Genomic DNA, 24,019 nt, shown 5'->3' on the forward strand with positions numbered 1-24,019 from the left:
TAAGTGTAATGCTGGACAATATGGAACAAAGACATCATGAGTGCACCCGACACGCAGCAGGGATGGCTAAAATAATCCAAAAAACAGCGCACGTAGTGATGGGACATCCTCTTAACATATTGACATCACATGGTGTGGTGGCCTTTGTGAACTCTCAGGCTTTCACACTCTCACCACTGAGACAACAAAGGCTGAGTAAGGTGCTGGAGGCCCCAAACATCACATACACACATGAAGGAATAAACATGGCAGATAGAATAATTACCAGTACACCACATGTCTGCGCAGAAAAAGTGGAGTTCAATGAAAAAAATCAGACCAGATCTACAAAGTACATCCCTAACAGATGCCCGAAACCTGTACACAGATGGGTGCTGCTTCAGACATGACACAGAAGGACTTAAGGCAGCATACGCGGTGGTGGAAGACACAGGGACAGATTTTGTCACAGTACAGGCAGAGGAACTGACAGACGCACAATCAGCGCAGAGAGCAGAAGTTTTGGCAGTAATAGCTGCTCTGGAACTAGGAGCAGGACAGAAGGTTAACATTTACACAGATTCCGCATACGCTACAGGAGCGGTACATGTAGAACTCAAACAGTGGCTGAGGACAGGATTCAGAACTGCAGGAACCCATTAAATATGAACAGGAAATGAGAAAGTTGGCTGAAGCTTTGTTGCTCCATCAAGAAGTAGCTGTCATTAAATGCAGAGGACATGACAGCAGTAACACCAGAGTAGCACAAGGGAACCAGGCAGCTGACCAGGCAGCTAAACAGTGTGCAGGATATCAGCCCAGGCACATAATGCTGTGTTCAGAAGCAGGGTGGACACCAGAACCCACCCTGGAAGAAGTAATGAAATTACAAAAGGGGGCCTCTCCTGAGGAAAAATCAGTTTGGAAGGCCCGAGGGGGCTCAGAGGATCAGAGTGGTCTCTGGAGAAGCAGGAGACGAACATCCAATTTTGCCACCAGGTCTTACTAAAGTAGCCCTAGAAGAAGCACACGGAGTAGGACATGTGGGAACAACGCAAATGTTGAAAAATCTCGAACACAGGTGGCACCCTTTTTTGAAACCAATGGCAGTGCATTGGATTAATTCATGTGAGATGTGCAGGCAGTTCAATGTTAGACCAACCTTGAAACCAGCACCTGGAAAGTTCCCAGTAGACCCAATAGCAGGAAAAGAGGTTATCATTGATTATACAGACATGACTGAGAGAGTAAATGGGTTCAGATATCTGTTGGTGTGTGTGGATGTATTTACTGGATGGCCGGAGGCATGGCCTACAAAAAAGGAAGACAGCAAATCTGTGGTGAAGTGTTTGATAAATCATTATATCCCTAGACACGGTTTTCCAGCTAAAATAAGGTCTGACAACGGAACATATTTCAAAAATGAGGAACTAAAGGAAGTGGAAAAATTCCTGGGACTGAAACACTCATTTGGCACTGTGTACCATCCACAGTCACAGGGGAAGGTTGAATCAAACCCTTAAAACCATGTCCAGACCGCCAGAAGTACCTAAACAAAACGCACGTATGCATGGGGAGAACTTGCAAACTCCATGCAGAAGGACCCCTGGCCAGGAGTCAAAACCAGGTCCTTCTTGCTGCGAGGAAACAGTGCTACCAACTGTGCCACCTTGCAGCTACATTCCAAGCAGTGCTTTCAAAATAGATGGAGGTGATTATAATCATAAGACTATAAAAAGAACACAATAGAAGCAAGCTCAGTTAAGCTCTTGTCTATCCTGCAGGCTGGACAAAAAAAAAATGTTGTTCGACTGGATTATCTGGTTTTCTAAGATGATTAGTTCCATGCCACAGAACAGAATACAGTCTCAGGAGAGTCTCTCAGGGGGCGGATGGAGAAGCTGTTGTTCACGCTTGTAACTCTTGTTGTGGTGTCGTCCTGCAGTGGTCAAACTTCATCCTGCAGTAATAATCCATGTCCAAAGTACCAAGTTATAGACACACACAAGGTAAGGATGACAGCAGTTCCCGCAAAAAATCACTTTAATGCTTTTATTAATGACAATAGAAATATATTTGTTTTTCCTGTGTGCAGGATTTTGAGGAGCGTCACTATGTTGACACTGACTGGATAACCACTAAGTTGAGCAGCAAAGACAGCAATTCACTCATTGCTGCAGCTAAGACACTGAGGGCTTTCTGCGCTAAACAGAAGGAAGCAGGTAAATCAGGAGCTTCAACTTCATGTTTTGTTCTACCAGTTATTTAGTTTGTGAAGTAGCTTGTGAAAGAAGTGATGACCAAATGCACATAGCAAAGGAACGAGTCTCAAAGCACCAAAGGGTAAATAATATATTGATATAAAAAATTGTTTTCGCACACATAATGTTAGTATTTAAATAGGTAAATCCTAAATGATGAGCTATGAAACATGCTACAAAGTCTGCTGTGAAGTAATCTTCATCTTTCCTTGAGAGAATAAAACATAATGTTAAACAAACTAGATAGCAGCTACTTATATTAAGGTCAGAAAAGGGGGTTTTCTATCTACAATAACTCAATAATAATGGTTAATCAAATGTTATGTTTTTTGTTTTTAATTACTTTTGCCTGCAAAGGTTGTTTACCTGTCACAACTTTTTTTAAACAAAGGAAATCCTTGTTGCTTTGTGCCTTCGCTTGCTCTTTGGCTAAATAACATATCCAGACACTGATCAGATCTAGCTCAAAATCCGTACCATCGTAAAACTTTGAGAAAAGGAAGAAAAATGAAATAAAAATATAAAGAGAAACACAATTTTGTTTCCCTTTAGCCACTGTCCAGTGATGGGTGTTGGCTATAGCACACATATGTTGACAAAATAGAGACAAAATAAGTGGGTTTTATGCAATAATAGCAAAGTGGGAGAAATAACAATACTGCATTCACAGATACACTAAATTTATTTTGGAATTTAATTTTCTCAAGACAGTGAATATTTTTTTTGTGTCCTCTGCTCTTTCTGATGTAATTGTCTCTCCAATTATCTCTCTGCCCACAGAACAGAACAGGCAGAGGAGGTCATGGACATGGTACACAAGGAAGAGATTAGACAAAAACCATGCATACATTACCTCACATAGAAAAACAACAAGGAGTCCAACGTTTAACATAACATGAATGTTTTCAGACTGTTAAAAGTTGAGTAACCAGAAGAAAACCCAATGTGCCACAGCAAGACAGCAGTGCTGCCGACATATCCTGTCAAACCGGCATTTCCATCGTTAGGGCTTTATCTGCACATCACTCCATTCTTTGACAGTTTTATCTTTCTCAGGTCATAAGATAATTGACGGCTGGCCTGCACTGATGACCACAGCAGAGGGTAATGATCATTCTACATCCTTGTCCTGGTTTCTTGCTCCTGGGTCTAAGCCTGAGCTCACTGATACATCAGTCACAATGGAGCACAAAGCTGCAACCACCATCTATGTCAGGTAAGCAGTGGTCTGCCTTGCTTGAACACAACCAAGTAGGAACAGAAAAACCTACTTGCTTTTTTAAAATGGTGTTTTAAGATCCTTATTTTTGTAGATCTGGTGGAAAATAGATATTAACAAAGCTAAGGCTAGTCATGCAAAATCTAAGTTTAAAAGTAAAAGCCAATGAAAGTCCAACATACAAATAAGTGCAAATTCACTCCAGGCTAGAGGGTCTCACCAAGCGCTTATAGGGTCTCTGGTTATCCAGCTGCAGCAGAGCTTAAGGATTTAAGCTAAACACAGGACAATAATGCAGGTAGCCACTCATCAACTAACCAGTTTCCCTGTCACTTGCAGGTTATTTACTTAAATCTGCATATTTTTATGTGCTGTGGACAAGCAACACATATGTGCATTAGTCTGATGGATATAGGTACCTGTGTATATTGTAAAAACAGAAGCACAGATAGAAAACATTTTTCTTTATTAAATAAAAAGAAATTTCAATTTGTATGATTTCAGGTAGTGATCTGATTATATGCATCCGAAAGTGAGAGAGCAATTTTCACCATTGTTGTTACACAAGATTAGCTTACTTGTGGCTTCAGCAAGTAAAGATTTGAGGATTGAGAGGATGTTAATAAAAGTGTAAAACTTTAGAAGATCTTAAATTAACCAGGCTGTTCTCTCTCTCTTCAGGTCTTACAGTGGAATCCCAAGCCTCATCACTGCTGAGAAAAACAGAAATAATCTCTGTGAGGCTTTGGTTAAAGCAGGAAAAAAGTTCAATCCCAGCATTTCTACTGGGGCTCACTATGAATCCTACTTCTCATTTACTCACCACAATGAAGTCTGGGTCTACAGCGCCTGAAAGCAGCTGAAGGGATGAGATGGTGCCGTGTGTCATGTAATCACTGTGGTTTACCTATACTTATTTTCTATACTGAACATGTTTTTCCCTCTATGCATTAGTATGTTATGTAAGATATGAGTTGCACCAACCAACCCTTTGAGTCATGTCAGTTTTTGCAGACAGAAATGCTTAAAATACACCCTCATCCTTTCCTATAGCCACATAATTCTGTTCAAACATATGTGCTCCAAGACAATAAACCATAACTGTGATGTGTAGAGATGTTTAATTTCACTTTTGTTTATTTTAGGGTTTTTTTGTTGCAAAAGGGGATTTAAAGTCTGCTCTGAAGGATTTCCCAAAGGTTTTCGTATTCCAGGAAAATGCAGTTTACCAATTAAATCAGTTTGCTGTAAAGCTTTCACTCATTGTCTTCATGGTAACACAACTAGCTCTTTATATAGTAATTGTTTCCTATGCTAATTGTGTCAGACATACGGTACATTTGAACTTAAATAAAGTGCATGTAGTGTGTATTGAATGCGTTGTGTTGATTTCATTACAAAAAGTCTAAAAGTCCATGACAGACAGAAATTTAAGGAGCATACTAAACTTGATAGGCGTATCTGGTTTGCAAGAAATGTAATTATCATACCATTGAGAGATAATTAGCAAACACAGCTTAGAAGCTTGAAAAGTGATGTTGGGTGGAGGCTTATAAAGAAAAGCAAGTGTACCAGGAAACACAGCACACTGTTGACCAGCCCTCTAATCTGGGCTTTGTGCCATCACTTAAACTATTTCATTAAATAGTACTGACATGCATAAAATATTTTACTCTCACGTTTGGTACAGTGGGTAGGCATCAGGGATACACCAATGGATTGGTTCAGATCATACCTGGAAAACCTTCTGTGATAACCTCGTGACCATGTACAGTCCTCTGCTCCTCTACTATGTAGTGTGCCACAGCGCACAGTTTTAGGCCCACTTCTTTTTGCTCTATATCTGCTTCCACTTGGCTCCATACTGAGGAAGCATGGTGTGCTTCTGCTACTCTGATGATAGTCTTGAAGTTTAAAGGTCTGGATGGCTCACAATTTTTTAAAGTTCAATGAGAGTAAGATTTAGTTCATGGTATTTAATGGCACAGCTCAGAGACTCCCTATTGAGATAGGTTATCTAGCCCAGTTCAAGAAGTCAACCATTACAAACCTTGGAAGCATATATTAAATTTGACAGCCAGATTATGGCAGGAGTCAAATCAAGCCTTTATCATTTAAAGCAGTTGGCCAATATAGAGCCAATTCTTCCTAGGAAACACTTTGAGACAGTAATCCATTCCTTCATTATTACTCAGCTGGATTATTTTAATGGACCTTATGTGGGGGTCAGTGGTTCTTCTATCGGCTATGTGCACAATATGGCGACCGCTAACTTCCGGTCAAAAGTCGTGGGGTCGGGAACTTCCGGGTAAACGTCCCTGCCATTCAGGTTGGATTGTATTGATAGCAACCAATGGAAAGAAATAGGTATGTCAATTGTCCAGAGGAAAAAACAATGCTATCAGCGTGTGAGTGGATCGTCGCTACACTGTTGTGTACCTCAGAAATGGGGTGCTATTGCCATTTTTTTGAGTGGAACAACTACTCGTTGCCTGAGAAAAGACCCGTTGTGTTTGACCATAGGCCTCGGGAGGAATCTACCGCTGCAGATCCGCAAGTGGACCCTACAGAATCGGAGATGGTGTTTGTAGCACCGGAGTAATGGCCAACGAGTTACAGATTGAAAATGCGGCTCTGCACAAGAGAATTGAACAGCTACAGAGCCAAGTGGAAGGGCTGCAGCTGCGGATCCGTTTTGGTTTGGAGCGCTTTGCAGGCTCAGACGACGAAATCAGGTTCTATACTAGGTAGGTTTGTCATTTTGTGGGCTAATTATGCTGTGTTAACATACTGTGTATTGTACTGTAGTATTCTGTACATGCATTGGCTCAATGTAACATATATATATCTATATCTATATCTATCTATATATATATATACATTACAGACCAAAAGTTTGGACACACCTTCTCATTCAAAGAGTTTTCTTTATTTTCATGACTATGAATATTGTAGCTTCACACTGAAGGCATCAAAACTATGAATTAACACATGTGGTATTATATACTGAACAAAAAAGTGTGAAACAACTAAAAATATGTCTTATATTCTAGGTTCTTCAAAGTAGCCACCTTTTGCTTTGATTACTGCTACGCACACTCTTGGCATTCTGTTGATGAGCTTCAAGAGGTAGTCACCTAAAACGGTTTTCCAACAATCTTGAAGGAGTTCCTAGAGATGCTTAGCACTTGTTGGCCCTTTTGCCTTCACTCTGCAGTCCAGCTCACGCCAAACCATCTTGATTGGGTTCAGGTCCGGTGACTATGGAGGCCAAGTCATCTGGCGCAGCACCCCATCACTCTCCTTCTTGGTCAAATAGCCCTTACACAGCCTGGAGGTGTGTTTGGGGTCATTGTCCTGTTGAAAAATAAATGATGCTCCAACTAAACGCAAACCGAATGGAATAGCATGCCACTGCAAGATGCAAGATTGTATTATGGCAAGAAAAAAGCAGCTAAGTAAAGAAAAACGAGTGTCCATCATTACTTTAAGAAATGAAGGTCAGTCAGTCCGAACAATTGGGAAAACTTTGAAAGTGTCCCCAAGTGCAGTCACAAAAACCATCAAGCACAACAAAGAAACTGGCTCACATCAGGACCGTCCCAGGAAAGGAAGACCAAGAGTCACCTCCGCTGCGGACAATAAGTTCATCCAAGTCACCAGCCTCAGAAATCGCAGGTTAACTGCAGCTCTGATTAGAGAACAGGTCAATACCACACAGAGTTCTAGCAGCAGACACATCTCTAGAACAACTGTTAAGAGGAGACGGTGTGAATCAGGCCTTCATGGTAAAATAGCTGCTAGGAAACCACTGCTGAGGACAGGCAACAAGCAGAAGAGACTTGTTTGGGCTAAAGAACACAAGGAATGGACATTAGACCAGCGGCAATCTGTGCTTTGGTCTGATGAGTCCAAGTTTGAGATCTTTGGTTCCAACCACCGTGTCTTTGTGCGGCACAGAAGAGATGAACGGATGGACTCTACATGCCTGGTTCCCACCGTGAAGCATGGAGGAGGAGGTGTGATGGTGTGGGGGTGCTTTGCTGGTGACACAGTTGGGGATTTATTCAAAATTGAAGGCATACTGAACCAGCATAGCTACCACAACATCTTGCAGCAGCATGCTATTCCATCCGGTTTGCGTTTAGTAGGACCATCATTTATTTTTCAACAAGACAATGACCCCAAACACACCTCCAGGCTGTCTAAGGGCTATTTGACCAAGAAGGAGAGTGATGGGGTGCTGCGCCAGATGACTTGGCCTCCAAAAGGCAAAAGGGCCAACAAGTGCTAAGCAGCTCTGGGAACTCCTTCAAGACTGTTGGAAAACCATTTCAGGTGACTACTCCTTGAACCTCATCAACAGCATGCCAAGAGTGTGCAGAGCAGTAATCAAAGCAAAAGGTGGCTACTTTGAAGAAGCTAGAATATAAGACATATTTTCAGTTGCTTCACACTTTTTTGTTCAGTATATAATTCCACATGTGTTAATTCATAGTTTTGATGCCTTCAGTGTAAAGCTACAATATTCATAGTCATGAAAATAAAGAAAACTCTTTGAATGAGAAGGTGTGTCCAAACTTCTGGTCTGTACTGTATATATATATATGTGTATGTATATATATTAGTCCTCATCATTCAGCTTAACAGCGGGGTTTACAATAGGTTATGATATCAATTACATATATGTTTATTTTATTTCCACAAACTTGCTTCATACAAACAGTTCCAATGTTTCTGGAAGCTTGTGGAGTCTGCTGTGAAGACCAAGATGACTCGAGTCACCAATACCAAGGCCTCCATAGCTGGCTCTGACAGATTTCACACATACGCGGTATGATGATTATTTTGTAGGTTAGTGTGTGACAAACAGATCTGGAGTAATCCATGCAGTGTGGTCACAAAAGCAATAATTAATGTGCAAAAGGATGATATCCATACCCACATGTATTTTTATCTGTATTTATAGTATTCTTGCATTGTGATATTTAATCAATGCCAATTTTAGAGCTGAGTGAGATTGAAGCTTTGTGATTTTACTCCCTTCTAGGGAACCACTTCAGGTTCTTAGGAACCACCATCTCTGAGGACCTGAGATGGTCTTCACACATAGACACTGTTCGAAAGAAGGCCCAGCAGAGACTGTACTTCCTGAGGCAACTCAAGAAGTTCAACCTTCCACAGGAGCTGTTGGTCATCTTCTACATTGCCATCATTCAGTCTGTCCTGTCTTCATCCATCTCAGTGTGGTTTGGCTCAACCACAAAACAGGACAGGTGCAGACTGCAACGAATAATCAGGACTGCAGAGAGAATAATCAGAGCTGACCTTCCCTCCATCCAGGACTTATACAGGTCTAGGGTCAGGAAAAGAGCTGCTAAAATCTCTGCAGACCCCACACACTCTGCACATAAACTGTTTAGAATTTTACCTTCAGGCCGCCGCTACAGAGCACTGTTTACTAAAACCAGCCGCCACAGAGACAGTTTCTTCCCCCAGGCTGTTTCTCTGATGAACATTCAATAGAGTACAGAACAACAGCATACAGATGTTGCTAATGCACCCTTTTTATTAGATATGTGTATATTGTACATTGTAAATTGTAAATTTGTATATTCTGTAATGCAAAAACAGAACAAAAGAGCAAAGTGTACCGGAGGCAAATTCCTTGTTTGTATGTACAAACTTGGCAATAAAGCTGATTCTGATTCTGATTCTGATTCTAGTGGAGTAACTAGGAACTACATGTGATTATAGTTGACATAATCAGGAGAAAACCACATTTTTATAAAATTTTTCATACCATGAATCACCCTTTAAAAATGTCTTTTCAAAAGCATTTATAAACAGGTGTTTGTAGAAGTTGTATTGTATTTTAATTTTTGTGCATTATGTTTTGTGTCTTTTCTTCTTTTGAAGAAACTTTCTCCTATTGATGAGCTGTTCCTTTTCTTGATGTACCTGTCCTTGGGTCAGCCACACAAGGATCTTGCTGAAAGGTTTGGCATTCACCGAACAACTGTAAGCAGGATCATCACCACATGGGCCAACTTTCTATACGACATGCTTGGAAGCCAACGCCTCTGGTTGCCCAAGGAGGTGGTGCATGCTCGACTTCCAGCAGAGTTTGTTTCATACCTCGATACCCAAGTAGTGCTTGATTGCACTGAAATCTACTGCCAGACACCATCGGATCTCCTATTGCAGAGTGAGGTGTTTTCTGCATACAAGTCCCACTCTACACTCAAGGCCATGATCGGCATGGCACCTCATGGTGCGATCACATTTGTCTCTGCCCTTTTTGCTGGATCCATGAGTGATCGTGAGATCTTCAAGCAATCAGGCATCATCAATGTATCGGAGCCAGACATGGCAATAATGGTTGACATGGGCTTTCTAGTTGACAATCTGGCTCCTGCAAAGTATATAGGCCAGCCTTCCTCTCAGGGAAAAATCAGATGAGCCCACATGATGTTCATGAGAATCAGTCCATTGCTTGGCTGAGGGTCCATGTAGAACACTGCATCAGGAGAGTGAAGGAGAACAAACTTTTTGACTGCGTACTACCAGTGTCTGTGTGTGGAATCATTGATGAGCTCTTCAAGGTGGCTTGTTACCTGGTAAATTACCAGAATGGGCCCCTCGTGAAGGCATGTGCAAGTTAAAGCAGTAAATACAATGTCAACAGTTAAATTCTCAGATGTTTAATGAAATGGTATAGATTTAAATGAGATGGCAAAAAGATAAATGTGGGTGTTGGTTAATTTTGTTTCTCAAACTGTTAAATGGGCTTCTTCAGGTGATAAAGATATGAAGGGTCAAAATTAAATAAATATATCATGAAACAAATGAATGTTAATGTCTCATGAAATAAATCTAATAAATAAATACCATCAAATGAAATGCATAATTAAATAATTATATTTAATCAGTTAATGTGCATTTAATAATTTAATAGTATTTATTTAATAGCACATTTATTTCATGGTACATTTAAATATTGAGACATCCACATTAATTAATTTATTTAATTGTCCATTTTGAATCCAAAATATGTAGGATTGTGTGCAACTTTATTCATTGTAATTTTAGATTTAACTTATACTGTATTAATGCATTCAGGTTGGATGTTTAAATAATATTTACACATTGTTTAAACTAATGAAACAACAGCACCCATTGCCATTGAACTTGCAATTTTGATTTGGTTGTGATAAATTATCTATTGTGTTCTTTGTGCTTTGAACTTTAAGTTCAATTAAAATACCTTGCAAAACTATGTTTCCATCCTTATTCAATGAGAACATGTTGTGAAGATATAGCATTTATATTCATATCAGTTTATTTTCTTTGATCTCTTTACATTTAAACTTGCATTTTGAATGAGAGATGTTTATAAGAGCTTTTCAAAACATTGGCTCTTTAAAACCTCAAACACTTCTCAATTAACATTGCTTATAGTTAACAAGTGGAAAACAGTTGAAAAGATAACCCATTAATAAAATACTGTTGGAACAAAATAATTCATGGGATGATTGATGTTGATGCTATGGTGGTGGAGGAAGGGCATCCACGTGCCGATACAAAATAATCTATGCACTGGAAAAGTAAACATAAAAGAAGAAATGATCAACCTTTTCTCTCGTTGTCTGACACACACTTAGGTCTCTGTAAATGCGCTGGACAAGAATGTCATCCTCTGCACAGACTACAAAATCACGCCACTCCGTGCCTGGGATCAGGAGCTGCCCCAGCACCTGACAGTAGTAACAGTGACTTGACAAAAGTTTCATTGTGCCATTACATTTTCTTAAGTACTTACAATCAACATAACTTTAGCATTGGGACATTTTATCTCCAATAAACCAAAGGTTGGTCTCTCTGTGGGATCAAAAACTACACCATCCGGAGAGGATCCCAACCATGGAGCTTCGGGATGGATGACGGAGCCGCAAGGCCAATAGTTGGTGTTCTTGATTCTGGTGTATTGTTGAATAGCTAATGGTTCTAGCACAAGGCCTCGTTTCATAGTCACCGTGGCTGCTATTCCCTTCTTGATTCGCTGTGCTAGACTCAGAGCAGAACTGGACCCTTTTACATGACATACTTGTCAAGAACCGAGAAGACGTTATTCGGGGTTTCCTGACATTGTGCCATTCAGCTGTTGTGCTCTGCTCCCTGGTGGCAATTTCAATTTGTTGGGACTGTTCCAGCGTTGTCGCAAGACACTCCAGTTCTAGTTGCTGCTGGTGGGTGCAGACAAACTGGACAGAGGTGGGCTCAAGATGGTAGTTGTCCAATGGCAATGGCGGTGGAGGAGGGGCATCCACGTGGCGAATGATAATTCGGCTGACTGGTAGTGGATGCTGTAAAGCGATAGGACTGCCTTCCTGGACTTTTCCAAAGACTGAGTCAACTAATGGGTCATCAGCACTGATGGTCATGGTGGTAATCAGAGGAGCAAGGTCTGGTGCAAAGTCCTGGTAAACCTTTGCCACTCTGAGGACATCAGGGTCCAGCATGTCTCCCTGCACTGCCTTATAACTTTTGCTCCTTTAAAAAAGGCACCCAATTAACAATTCTGCTTCTAGGAATTGTACATTTTTAAGCAACTACATAATTGAGTACATTGACAAGAATTACCTTACTCCATTTCCAACTGTGCACTGTTTTGGTCTTGCGGAGACAAAAACCATGTCGCGTACATGTCCTGGTTTCACACACTGTAAAACAATAAAAAGAACTTACACCAGAAAAAATTATAACATTAGCGACACCACATACTTGCACAATATATGTAAGTGTAGTGTATAGGGATTACTTTCAAATTTTGAATTAACATCAAACATAGTGGCTTGTATTCATACCCCTGAAACTTTTCCACATATTGTCATATTTAAACCACAAAAACAAATATATTTTATTGGAATTTTATGTGAAAGACCAACAAACTGGTATACAATTATAAAGTGGAAAGGAAATTATACATGATTTCAAATTTTTTTTTTTACACAAAAAAATTGACAGTGGCAGTGTGCAAACGTATTCAGCTCCCCAGAGTCAATACTTTGTGGAACCACCTTTTGCTGCAATTACAGCTGCAAATCTTTTGGTATGTCTCTACCAGCTTTGCACTAGAGGGTGACACGGGAGTGGATTTTCTCTCCTGTCCCATCCCGCTCCCACAGAAAAATGTCTTGTCCCATCCCAATCCCAGGCCAGCATAACGAAAAAAATCCTGTCCCGTCCCACTCCTGGTAAATTGACTCCCACTCCCGTCCCGCTCCCATTCAGAACGACTCCCACTCCTGTGCCACTCCCATTTTTGTTTTCTTCATTTAGTCTTTTGGCAATTTCTTTCTTTGAAGGACCAGTTAGGTCCCTGTTTTTAGCTGTAGTAAAGGCCAGTTAAAGTAAAAAGAATAATAATGAAGAAATAATAAAATATTAAACAAGGAAACAGACCATGCCTATCTTAGTTGAATAAACAAAATGTACATAGTTGTATTTTACTCATTTATTAAGTGACTTTTTCCTTTGAACAATGACATTACTTTTATGTTTCAAGTTGCTGAAACGAAAGAAAAATGCACCTAGTAAGAGAACTGTACTTGTTGAACAAAAGGCCAAAAAGGCATTACCTTCACAATTTAGAAACTGTACCTCAATGGTTCACAGCCCTGGTCCTCAGGGACCCCTTCTCTGCAAGTTTTAGATGTGTGTCTGCTCCAGAACACTTGATTCAAATTCTGACATGACCTCCTATACAGGGATCAAGAATGGAGGGTCAAACTGGACAAAATTAATACAATAAAATCATAATTAAATAAATAAATGTTGTGAATGTCCCATAAGTGAAGTAAATGTAACATGAAAGAAATGTAACATTAAATGTGCCATTAAATTAAAGGTACCATTTATTTATTTAATACATCATTAGAAACAATAAATGTACCATTATATCATGAAATGGACTATAATGCAATTAAATATGCCACTGAATAATTAAGTATAATTTTAAAGACGACATGACGTAATTAGTGGTACACTTAATATTTAATGATGTATTAAATAAATTGTACATTTAATGGTACATTCAATTTTTTTCTATTTCACAACATATTTATTTAATATCTTCCCTTGATGAAGCCTTTCTACGAGGTCCGCGAGGGGACAAGGGGGAATTGTTTTCTCTTTTGTGTCCCCACGCAATAGTCTTTGCATTATTTCGCAATACTTTGTGGGATAGTTTCCAAACCAGATAACTGCAAAATTGAAACAAACACTACACCTGTTTTGAGATTTATTGAGTTTTATTTTGAAATCAGCCTTAAATAAAATTATCTTCAAATGAGACTAAAAGACAGTTTATATCCACAAGCTGTCAAACAAACTACTGAACTCTGGACCATAAAACTGCACGAAACCACATCTGTGACACTTTATTTCCTTATTACTGCTGCATTTTGCACACCATTAGTGTTTTTGTTTTTATCGTGATTTGAACGGTTCTTCTTATCCTACGCATTTTATCGCATTGTTTACTGCGTGTTAACCTGCATATGACAAATAAACCATATCAATGACATATCAGTGCTGTTTGTTTTATGAGCAGTTTATCATCTGTGCTGTTGCTCCAAAATGCCGAACGCAAAAGTATTGCGTGGAGACGCAAAAGTAATAAATTTCCCCATGTCCCCTCACGAGCTTCCGTACCTTACCTCTTAAATCTTTAGCGCACATGCAGCAATTTTGTTGGTCAGATGAGACTTGACACATGTTGGTACTTTTGGTTTGATGAATGAAGAGATGCAGGGCTGATTTAATCCAGAATATGTTTTACAAGTGTCCTTTAATCACTGGTGAACTTGATTACAACTAAACACGTTTTACAAGCAGCAGACTGCGTGTTAACACCGCTACATTCAACTCTCCTGAAGTCCGGTCATATTTGCGACTTTCCTGTCAGCTCTATGAGTTTAATAGATAAGTCCTTACTTCTGACTTTACGTTACAAATCCAATTTTACCACGTCCAGTTCTCCACCTGCGTTTGTTCCCTCCATCCTGAACGCAGGTGGAAAACACCGAGCAGAAGCACTGTTGGCTTGTGGGTCGTGTAGTTCGTTTGACTCACATTATAGTATAGGCTTCTTGGAAAAAAACTACACAATGACGGCGTCGATCCAAGTTTTTTTTTCTTAAAGTTTATAACAAAGTCTCAGTTTACATTTCCAAGGACAATTGATCCTAGTTTATTTTCCCTCCTATTAGTTAGCTCCCGCTCCCACTCCCGTCTGCTCCCGTTCATTTTTTATCCTGTACCGTCCCAATCACGGGATCTTTACTGATGCTGTCTCCCGTCCCGCGGGTTTCCCGTGGGAATCCCGTGACCCGTGGGACTCCCGAAAAAATGTCAGCCTCTACTTCAAACAAGTGGGTAGCAGATGTCATCACCCATTTGGAACCCACTGCTACGGCAAGAAATTTCCTGGAGAAGATGCAGAGAGCCTATGAATTTCTCCTCTCTAAAGGTTGTTAATATTTAGATTTATTTCATATATATATCCTGATCAAAATTTTAAGACCAGTTGAAAAATGGCAAAAAGAAAGGGTGGTGGGACAAAAAAAATCAAAGTATTTTTCACTAAACTAAAATAGGTTGTTCATCAGCTACACAAAGGTTTAGGACATATCTCAAAAGAACTCCCTAAAATAGAAATAAAAGTTTCAAAAAAAGACTTAGTAATAAGTAGCTGCTCTATGCTTGTTAATCACCTCTAAAATTCTTTTCAGATGCTTGATGCTGGTGTTTCCAGGAGGTTATACTTGTTTCTTCAAGCGGTGAAGATGGCTTCACGGAGGTCATCCACTGTCTGGAACCGGTGTCCATTTTTGTAAACTTCCCTTGCCATCCAACTCCAATTGTTCTCTGGATTTAGATCAGGGGAACACACAGGATGATCCAAAAGAATGATGTTATTTCCCTGGGAGAAGTCCTTTGTCAGGCAGGCGTTGTGAACTGCAGCATTGTCTTGTTGAAACACCCAGTGATCACCACACAGACGATGGCCTCCATTCATGAGGGACGCCCCCCTGCAACATCTCCACATTGCTGCTACAGTTTGACGCCTCTGCACAACATGAAGCTCCATTGTTCATTTGAAGGAAAAAGCCCCCCATCATGCTGGTGCCCCCTCCTCTATGCCGAGTAGAATACATCTTAGATGGGATCTCCTTGTCATGCCAGTAACATTGGAAGCCATCAGGACCATCTAGATCATTTTTTTTCTCATCAGAGAATAAAACTTTCTTCCACCTTTCAGTGTCCCATGTTTGTTGCTTTCAAGAAAACTCCAAACCATTTTGTACTTTTTTAGGAGACGAGGTCTCTGAAGACGTTTTTTGTTCTTAAAACCTTGAGGCCTTGCTTATGCATCTCAGCGATCTGACTGCATTCAGACAGAAAGCTTTTTTGCCTTTGCCATCAGGAGGTCATGACAGCGTGAATACCTGACAAAAAATGACACTGAATCCACATTTTTTTTAAATGTGGGCTTTTAAATGATGTGGTCTTAAACTTTTCATCAGCTGATGAACAGCATATTTTAGTGTAATGGTTATTTGCAATAAATTGCTTACTCAATCTTTTTTTGGTCTCAATCCCATTTCTTTTTTTTCCATTTTGAAACTGTACATAAAATCATCTTAAGATCCAACGGCGCAAAATGTGAATTCTTGCCAATGTTATTTGTGTTTTGTGTAAAATTGTGTTTTCCAGACACCTCTGTACCAGTGCAACCCCACACCTCCACAGGACAGCAGTTTGTTCCACCCAAGGAGCAGTGGGCTGATGAACAGACTGAGACCCAGATCTGCAATCAGGAAGAGAACCTTACTGAGGAGCAGCCAAAGATGTTCGCCAAAGAGATCCTGTCAGACAAGCTGGAAGAGCCTGTGTTTGTGCTCGATCTGGTTCCTGTTTGTACTCCAGTTCTATGTTCCCAGTCTTCACAGAACCTGTGACCCTTCAGAGGTTGGTTAAGAGAATACTGGGGAGCAAACAGCATCATGAAGTCCAAGAACACACCAGACAGGTCAGAGATAAAGTTGTGGAGAAGTTTAAAGCAGACTTAGGCTATAAAAAGATTTCCCAAGCTTTGAACATCTCACGGAGCTCTGTTCAATCCATCATCTGGAAATGGAAAGAGTATGGCACTGCTGGAAACCTACCAAGACAAGGCCATCCACCTAAACTTACAGGCCGAACAACGAGAGCACTGATCAGAGATGCAGCCAAGAGGCCCATGGTGACTCTGGATGAACTGCAGAGATCCACAGCTCAGATGGAGGAATCTGTCCACAGGTCAACTATTAGTCGTGCTTTGCACAAATGTGGTCTTTATGGAAGAGTGGCAAGAAGAAAGCCATTGTTAAAACAAAACCATAAGAAGTCCAGTTTGCAGTTTGCCAGAAGCCACGTTGGGGACACAGCAAACATGTGGAAGAAGGTGCTTTGGTCAGATGAGACCAAAATTGAACTTTTTAGCCAAAATGCAAAACGCTATGTGTGGCAAAGAACTAACACTGCACATCACTCTAAACACACCATCCCCACTGTCAAACATGGTGGTGGCAGCATCATGCTCTGGGGGTGCTTCTCTTCAGCAGGGACAGGGAAGGTGGTCAGAGTTGATGGGAAGAAGGATGGAGCGAAATACCGGGCAATCTTGGAAGAAAACCTGTTGGAGTTCGCAAAAGACTTGAGACTGGGTGGGAGGTTCACTTTGGAGCAGGACAATGACCCTAAACATAAAGCCATGGCTACAATGGAAAGGTTTTAAACAAAACATATGCATGTGTTAGAATGGACCAGTCAAAGTTCAGACATAAATCCAATTGAGAATCTGTGGCAAGATCTGAAAACTGCTGTTCAGAAACGCTCTCCTGTTTCGCAAAGAAGAATGGGCCAAAATCCCAGTCACTAGATGTGCAGAGCTGCTAGAGACAGACTGTAAAAGACTTGCAGCTGGAATTACAGCAAAAGTTGCTTCCACAAAGTATAAACTCAAGGGGGCTAAATACTTTTGCACAACACACTTTGCAGTTTTTTTATTTGTAAAAAATGTTTTGAATCATGTCTAAATTTTTTTCTACTTCACAAATGTATACCACTTTGTGTTGGTCTTTCACATAAAATCCCAATGAAATACTGTATATTTACATTTGTGGTTGTAATGTGACAATATGTGGAAAAGTTCAAGGGGAATGAATCCTTTTTTAAGCCACTGTATATACTTCAAGGTCATAAGACAACCACTAATATCTGCAACTGTCTTTGAGAGTCTTTTTAGTTGCTCACCTTAAAATTTAGTTAAAGTTTGGTGCAGCACCAATTCATTTTGATTTGCCAGTTTTTTGTTTTTTTTGAGGGTGTTGGCCTGTAGCTCCTTCTAGTGAAATGGAAATTTCTCTCTTGCCTGGTCTCTTTGCAACTTTGCTCAAAAGATTTTTTTTGTGTACATAGTACAACAGATTAAATTTACAGACCCGTGTAGTGTCTACGGAACTACACGAAGGGCAGCATTTAGCACACATGCTAATTCATATGAACATTTCAAATGACTGATTCTTATGTGACATATTTAAAATACTCGGTGCAATGCTATTGTGTCCAGTGTGTTGCAGTATTTATTTTAAAACATGTTAGACTGACTGGTTTGTGTAAAAGGAAAACCTATACCGCAGGATTTTCCATTTGTTGTCCTTTAGTAAATTGTTAAAACTGCTTCCACAATTAAGAATTTTAGAAGCACTTATTTGATATACGGTCTGATAATTGCTTTAAAAAACTTACATTTCTCTTTTCTTTCATTTCTTATGTCAAGGGCAAAGAAGAAGTACAAATTCATTGGTTGTCTTGCGGTGCTTGGTAAGAAATGGTTAGTTTTACTTTTAGTGGAAATGTACTATTTCTATTTAATAGCTTGCACAGGCAGTAAATGAAGATGGTTATTGTATGCTTTGGTTTTTCACATTACTGACACTTTTCTTAACAAATAAAGTAGTAAGGGAGAGTGTTTCTGTCTTTTCTGTAATAATAAAAATGACTGCGGTGACTTTGGCATTGGATACTTTTGTAATGGTGAGTATAATATAGGAACACTGAGGAAATATTTTAAGTAGGAACGCTATTAGATGGAGTAGTATTGGGATTTTTTCCAGAGGGACCTTACTTTGGGCTTGAGAGCAGGAATTATAGGAAATTAGTGTAGGCAGTGACAAAGTGCATGTGTCTTCCTGTCATACATAGAACTATGAAATAATAAATAATTATTTTGAGAAACAATGTTGTGTGAGAACAATACATCTCTAAAAAGGGGGCCAAAAAACACAGAAAAATATATATTTTTTATCTATTGTTGCCTTTTACTGTTAATCATATAAATCATAGAAAGAATCAAAGAAGAATTTGTCAACAGTACAGCACAAGAAATCCACAAGCTGATTTTTAAAATTGTTGATCTCTTCTAGTGGTAAAAACTGGGAGGATACGTGGGAACCTGCAAGTAAATTCTCCAAACACTTAGCCGTGCCCGAAGTTCCACCTCCTTCAGCCTGCGAGGAAGTCCTTCTGTGAACTTGTTTTTTGTTTTCCGTGTATCTTGTAAACTGTAGTTATGTTCTGTCCAGAGTTTTAATGTCAGCTGTTCATTTTTATGTTTGTAATGCTGTTATGTAATGTTGTGTTGGAATTTTTATTTACACAATTTATTTCATGGTCTGTAAAAAAATTAAATAAAATGTGAGTAATTCAAACTCAATGATGCTGGTGCAGCAAAGTTCTGTCTTTTTTGAGGCCTGTAATTTACAACAGAAATATGTGCTCATTTTTTCAGTAAATGTGTTTTTTGTTTTTTTTTCAACAACACACAAATATATAAGTTAAAGCTACTTTTACTGCACAATTTCCTGGAGACTTTTGCCATCCTCAAGTGAAACTACAGACATTTTCATTGTGAGGCAGAATTCTGATATTCTAAACTTAAAAGCTTTAACTTCAATTAGGCAAAGTATATTTTCTCTTCTTTGTACGAACGTGAAAGGGTACATGTCTCAAATTAAAGATGTTCAGAGGTTTACCGTCCAGGGTTACTGCAGATCAGACGTTAGTACCAAACAAGTAAAATTCTCTAGGGCCTCTTTTATTGTGAAAGTAACGGATATTCCTGTTGTAGCACCTACTCTTGCAGTTTGTCAATGTTTTCCTAGATAGTCATGAGTGATCAGCACCAGTTTTCATAAAGCTTTTTAGGTTTAAGCAACTTGAAGAGAAAGCTATAAAAGAGTTGATCTTCAAGATTTTATAAGCTACGCAGAATATTTCTGTATAGTATCACACACTGTGCTGCATACATGTAGTTCTATATGAACTACATGTATGGAATCAAGCCATCGTTCGGCAGACCGACAGAAAGAAGAATGGACCGCACCAAGCGCTATCAGAACATAGCACCTAACATTTTATATTGATATAAAAAAAAACTACATTCATCACAATAAATGTAACGGTTCCTATTTAAGGACATTAAAGCTATCCAAACTATATCAACCCTGTGTTTTAAAAAAGTAATTGCACACCTTGTTAATTCTTTAGGAACAAAATCAAGGACTGTTCTAACTATTCTTTGAGAACAGTTTTAAAGAAATTACATTATCTCCACAAACCTGATCCGGATATGATTATTTCCTTGGCCTGCACACATGTAATGAATGATATAACCTTAGTTGTTACAGAGAGATCTGTAATAAATATGATAAAATATCTGATAAAATATGTCAAAACCATCACATATGTTAAATTTTAATTTGCCAAATCAAGTCAGGGACAACATATGCAGTGCATTCATGAAATAACTAATAGTTTCCTTTTTACAGAAATACTGAAAAATATTGTAGTTGATTTATTTCAACAAGAGACCTTTTTAAAACCCATACAGCCTGTGTAAATAAATAGTACTTGTAAAATTCTGTGGGCAACTTGTATGAAAAACACAGAGGCAGAACTGGAGGTTGCAGATCTCAAGATATTGAGCATTTCTTTGGGACTGACAGGGATGAATAGGATCAGGAATCAGAGCAACAGCTCATGTTAGATGTTTCAGAGATGAAGTCAGAGAGGCCAGGCTGAGATGGTTTGGACATGTTCAGAGTAGAGGTGATGATTATGGCTGTGGAAGGATGCAGAGGTTGGAGGACGATAGGAAGATCAAAAAGGAGATTTAGGACAGAGGATGCAGATGAGGCTTACTCTCCCATAGGCTCCCCCTTTGGGGGTTAGAACAGGAAGTTTGTGTTCCAGAGGGGACACAAGGGGCCAGGTTCGTATCCCACAGATTACCACTGTCTCATCTTTACCTTTAACATTCATACTGATAACCAATAGGATCTTCAAGGTTAATCAGTGAGATTTATTGTATTCTGTGTCCATCGATCAATAATATTTAAGACTGACCAAAAACAAAATAAAAACATAAGGAAGTCCTTCAATGATGTTTTATGGTGGATAGCTTGTTCTGGAGATAAAAATTTCCCGCTCTGTAATATCATATCCAGAAATGTAACCAACTTAATTTTCATTTTTTCTATGTATGAAATTATACCTAAATAATGTACAAATTGTATCTTAGAGTACATAAAAGCTGAACAACTTATTTCTTGCTACTGACAATTACCATTGTTTGTGTGCGTTTCGAGTTTAAGTTTGTCAAACATTTTATAGCTATATAGTGTCAGTGCAGGGACGAGTACTCCATGAAGAGATCACATTGACAGATATTTTACTAATTTATTGTTCTGATTTCTTTATAACAGACAGTGACTGACAAATTGATCAGATTTCAAGTGACAAAATGGAAGACACATTACACCAGTACACTAAAATGACAAAAAAACATAGTTACACATTAATAATACACATTACTATAAAAGGAAAATAAAAATGAAACATCAAAAGCATGTGTTGGTTATGCTAGCAAATACATAATCAATGGAACTGTTTACTGTAGTGTTGTAACAATTGTTTTAGCTTAATAACAGTGTTATTACCGCACTCAAAGTATTAATAGTGTGATGAAAATCCAACGTCATTAAAAGTAATCTAAAAATTGCAGGTCAACACTGTAGGTCTTTTTTCAGAGTACTATGTGTAATATGAGTAAAAGTTTCAAAAAAGAAAACAGGTATTTCACAGATGTTGATTACAGACCATCATCTGAGCATTCTGAGTCGCTGTAGAACTCATCATCTGAAGCAGGGTCAAAGTTAACATTTTCTGCTCCTGATAAAGCATGAAGATAACGCTCTCTTGCCTGCAGCTTGACCTGTTTGACTTGTTCCCGCTCTCTGAGAATGATGCTCTGCAGACCTTTTAAACCCTCATCAGTTAGGGGACACAACGAACCTTTAAAATTACACATACATAAACATGGAAAGTAAAAATATAAATATTAATAACTGTCATTGTTGGCCTGTTTATGCATTACTTAAAAACATACTTTTAAATGAGCCACTCGAAGACAGGTAGGAGAGCTTTTTGAGAGTATCCTCATAGGTTAAAAGAGATTTCCAGTGATGAGCCATCTCTCTTACAAGAATCCTCTTTTCTTCTTCAAGTCTCCTTACTGCCATGATGCCATCAAATGCCCTTCTCTTTATTGTAAGACAGACAGAGTCTGAAATGCATTTATGACAGACAGATCAATCCAGGAAGAAAAGTGGAATTATACACTCCCCAGCCACTTTATTAGGTACATCTGTCCAACTGCTCATTAACGCAAATTTCTAATGAGTCAATCACATGGCAGCAACTCAATGCATTTAGGCTGGTAGACATGGCCAAGAGGATCTGCTGCAGTTCAAACAGAGCATCAGAATGGGGAAGAAAGGTGATTTAAGTGACTTTGATCGTGTACTGTACTCAAATGGCCTCAACCTTCACCAGATCTCAATCCAATAGAGCACCTTTGGGATGTGGTGGAACGGGAGATTCACATCCAGGATGTGGAGCCGACAAATCTGCAGCATCTGTGTGATTCTATCATGTCAATATGGACCAAACTCTCTGAGGAATGTTTCCAGTACCTTGTTGAATCTATGCCACGAAGGATTAAGGCAGTTCTGTAGGCAAAAGGGGGTCCAACCCGGTACTAGCAAGGTGTACCTAATAAAGTGTAGGTGAGTGTAGGTTAGCAGTTGTAGAATTAAGTCAAGTCATCTGTCAAACACGATAACAGTAGAAAACGTGTTAGTGTATGTGGACATACCACTGTGTGGTTGCTGCCATGGCCAAACCAGACAGAGTTTCTTCCAAGCACAGAATTTCTGTCTGGAACCAATCTGTTGTACTTTTCCACAGCCAGTGTCAAAATTCCTTTTTCCTCTCTGATCTTGCGGCAAATCTTGGCACGAGCTTTGTTCCATCAGTGTCTTTATAAAGACGCTGGGATCGTCTTTTAATGCTTGCAACCAGAACTTCAATTCGGCTCACAAAGGAATCTGCATCCGTTGTGCTAGTTGTTGCTGCTAAGGATAAAGAAGAATAATGCAGTTAAAGCTGCAGAATGTAACTTTTACAAAAGTGTTTTTTCCATATCTGTTAAAACTGTCACCATGCCGTGACATTTTGTTATGAGATGGAAAGATTGATCTCTTCCACCTCCTCCTTGAGCTACTATCGCTGTCTAAAGAAATGCACCTCTCCCGACCTAAAACAACCAATCAGAGCCAGGAGGAAGGTCTTAGTGCTGTCAATCACCCTCATGTAGTGCTGCTAGATGTGCTAATGGTGGAAACAACTTACTGTTCCAGGAAAACTTTATCCCCCGTCATTGGTGGCCATGCTTGCTAGCTGCACTAAGACCCTCCTCCTGGCTCTGATTGGTTGTTTCTGACTGAGTAGTATATTTCTGCACTTCATACTGGGAGCACTGGGAGAAGGAAGAGGAGCTAAATGTTTTTCACATATTATCTGTCTCATGACATAACGATCATTTTAATACTTATGTAAAAAGCAGATTTTTTAATAAAAGTTACATCCTGCAGCTTTAACTATTTGTGCAATTTCCTCTAAATTTCCTACCGTAATCTGCTCACCTTCTGCCCACTCCTTTTCATCACTGACCCAGTTACCCAGTTGACTGTCAGACACTGAGAACTCTATTCTTAGGGACTCCAGGTTCTGAAGCTGAGTTTGAAGAGCTTTTGTGGCTATATGCCTATGATATGCTCCACTCCACTTGACCTAAATATAAGCATGCACACACAGAAAATAAAAACCTAGTCAGATTTCCATACCTCACATTTGAAGTCATGGGCTTTGGCATGGAAAACCGAGACAAATGGCTTCATTTGCAGAAGGTGTTGGAACTCAGGGCAACTTTTTGTCACTCTTTCAAGATATGGCCAATACTTGCAGGTCACATCCATACAAAAAAAAGTGATATGTCTATTGGCCAGATTTTTTTGCAGGTACAAAGGATAGGCAAATATTTCACCCCTGT

General features: G+C 39.3%; 2 protein-coding genes and 1 long non-coding RNA gene across 3 annotated transcripts; 2 read left to right on the top strand and 1 right to left on the bottom strand.

Moving 5' to 3' along the window:
- The first annotated feature begins 1,430 nt into the window (after positions 1–1,430).
- Positions 1,431–4,835, top strand: LOC124859338 (heme-binding protein 2-like). The gene is made up of 4 exons (XM_047352084.1): positions 1,431–1,988; positions 2,075–2,201; positions 3,297–3,456; positions 4,141–4,835. The coding sequence occupies exons 1-4, from the start codon at positions 1,872–1,874 to the stop codon at positions 4,310–4,312; spliced, it is 576 nt and encodes a 191-aa protein (XP_047208040.1). The 5' UTR covers positions 1,431–1,871; the 3' UTR covers positions 4,313–4,835.
- Positions 4,836–5,058: 223 nt separating this feature from the next.
- Positions 5,059–8,562, top strand: LOC124859651. Its single transcript, XR_007036164.1, has 3 exons — positions 5,059–6,206; positions 8,186–8,293; positions 8,510–8,562. It is a non-coding gene; the product is annotated as an uncharacterized LOC124859651 (long non-coding RNA).
- Positions 8,563–11,028: 2,466 nt separating this feature from the next.
- LOC124858652 lies at positions 11,029–12,293 on the bottom strand. The gene is made up of 2 exons (XM_047350752.1): positions 12,103–12,293; positions 11,029–12,012 (listed from the first exon to the last, which is right to left on the bottom strand). The coding sequence occupies exons 1-2, from the start codon at positions 12,153–12,155 to the stop codon at positions 11,349–11,351; spliced, it is 717 nt and encodes a 238-aa protein (XP_047206708.1). The 5' UTR covers positions 12,156–12,293; the 3' UTR covers positions 11,029–11,348.
- Positions 12,294–24,019: the final 11,726 nt, after the last annotated feature.

Source organism: Girardinichthys multiradiatus, chromosome 22 (assembly GCF_021462225.1).
Source record: "Girardinichthys multiradiatus isolate DD_20200921_A chromosome 22, DD_fGirMul_XY1, whole genome shotgun sequence".
NCBI lineage: Eukaryota > Metazoa > Chordata > Actinopteri > Cyprinodontiformes > Goodeidae > Girardinichthys > Girardinichthys multiradiatus.

Bases quoted from the DNA above. Each gene is read 5' to 3' on its own strand.
- LOC124859338 (XM_047352084.1), top strand. From the start codon at position 1,872: ATGGAGAAGCTGTTGTTCACGCTTGTAACTCTTGTTGTGGTGTCGTCC. The intron at 1,989-2,074 runs GTAAGGATGACA...TCCTGTGTGCAG, and splicing joins AAGTTATAGACACACACAAG to GATTTTGAGGAGCGTCACTA. The intron at 2,202-3,296 runs GTAAATCAGGAG...TATCTTTCTCAG, and splicing joins CGCTAAACAGAAGGAAGCAG to GTCATAAGATAATTGACGGC.
- LOC124858652 (XM_047350752.1), bottom strand. From the start codon at position 12,155: ATGGTTTTTGTCTCCGCAAGACCAAAACAGTGCACAGTTGGAAATGGA. The intron at 12,013-12,102 runs GTAATTCTTGTC...CCTTTTTTAAAG, and splicing joins ACAGTTGGAAATGGAGTAAG to GAGCAAAAGTTATAAGGCAG.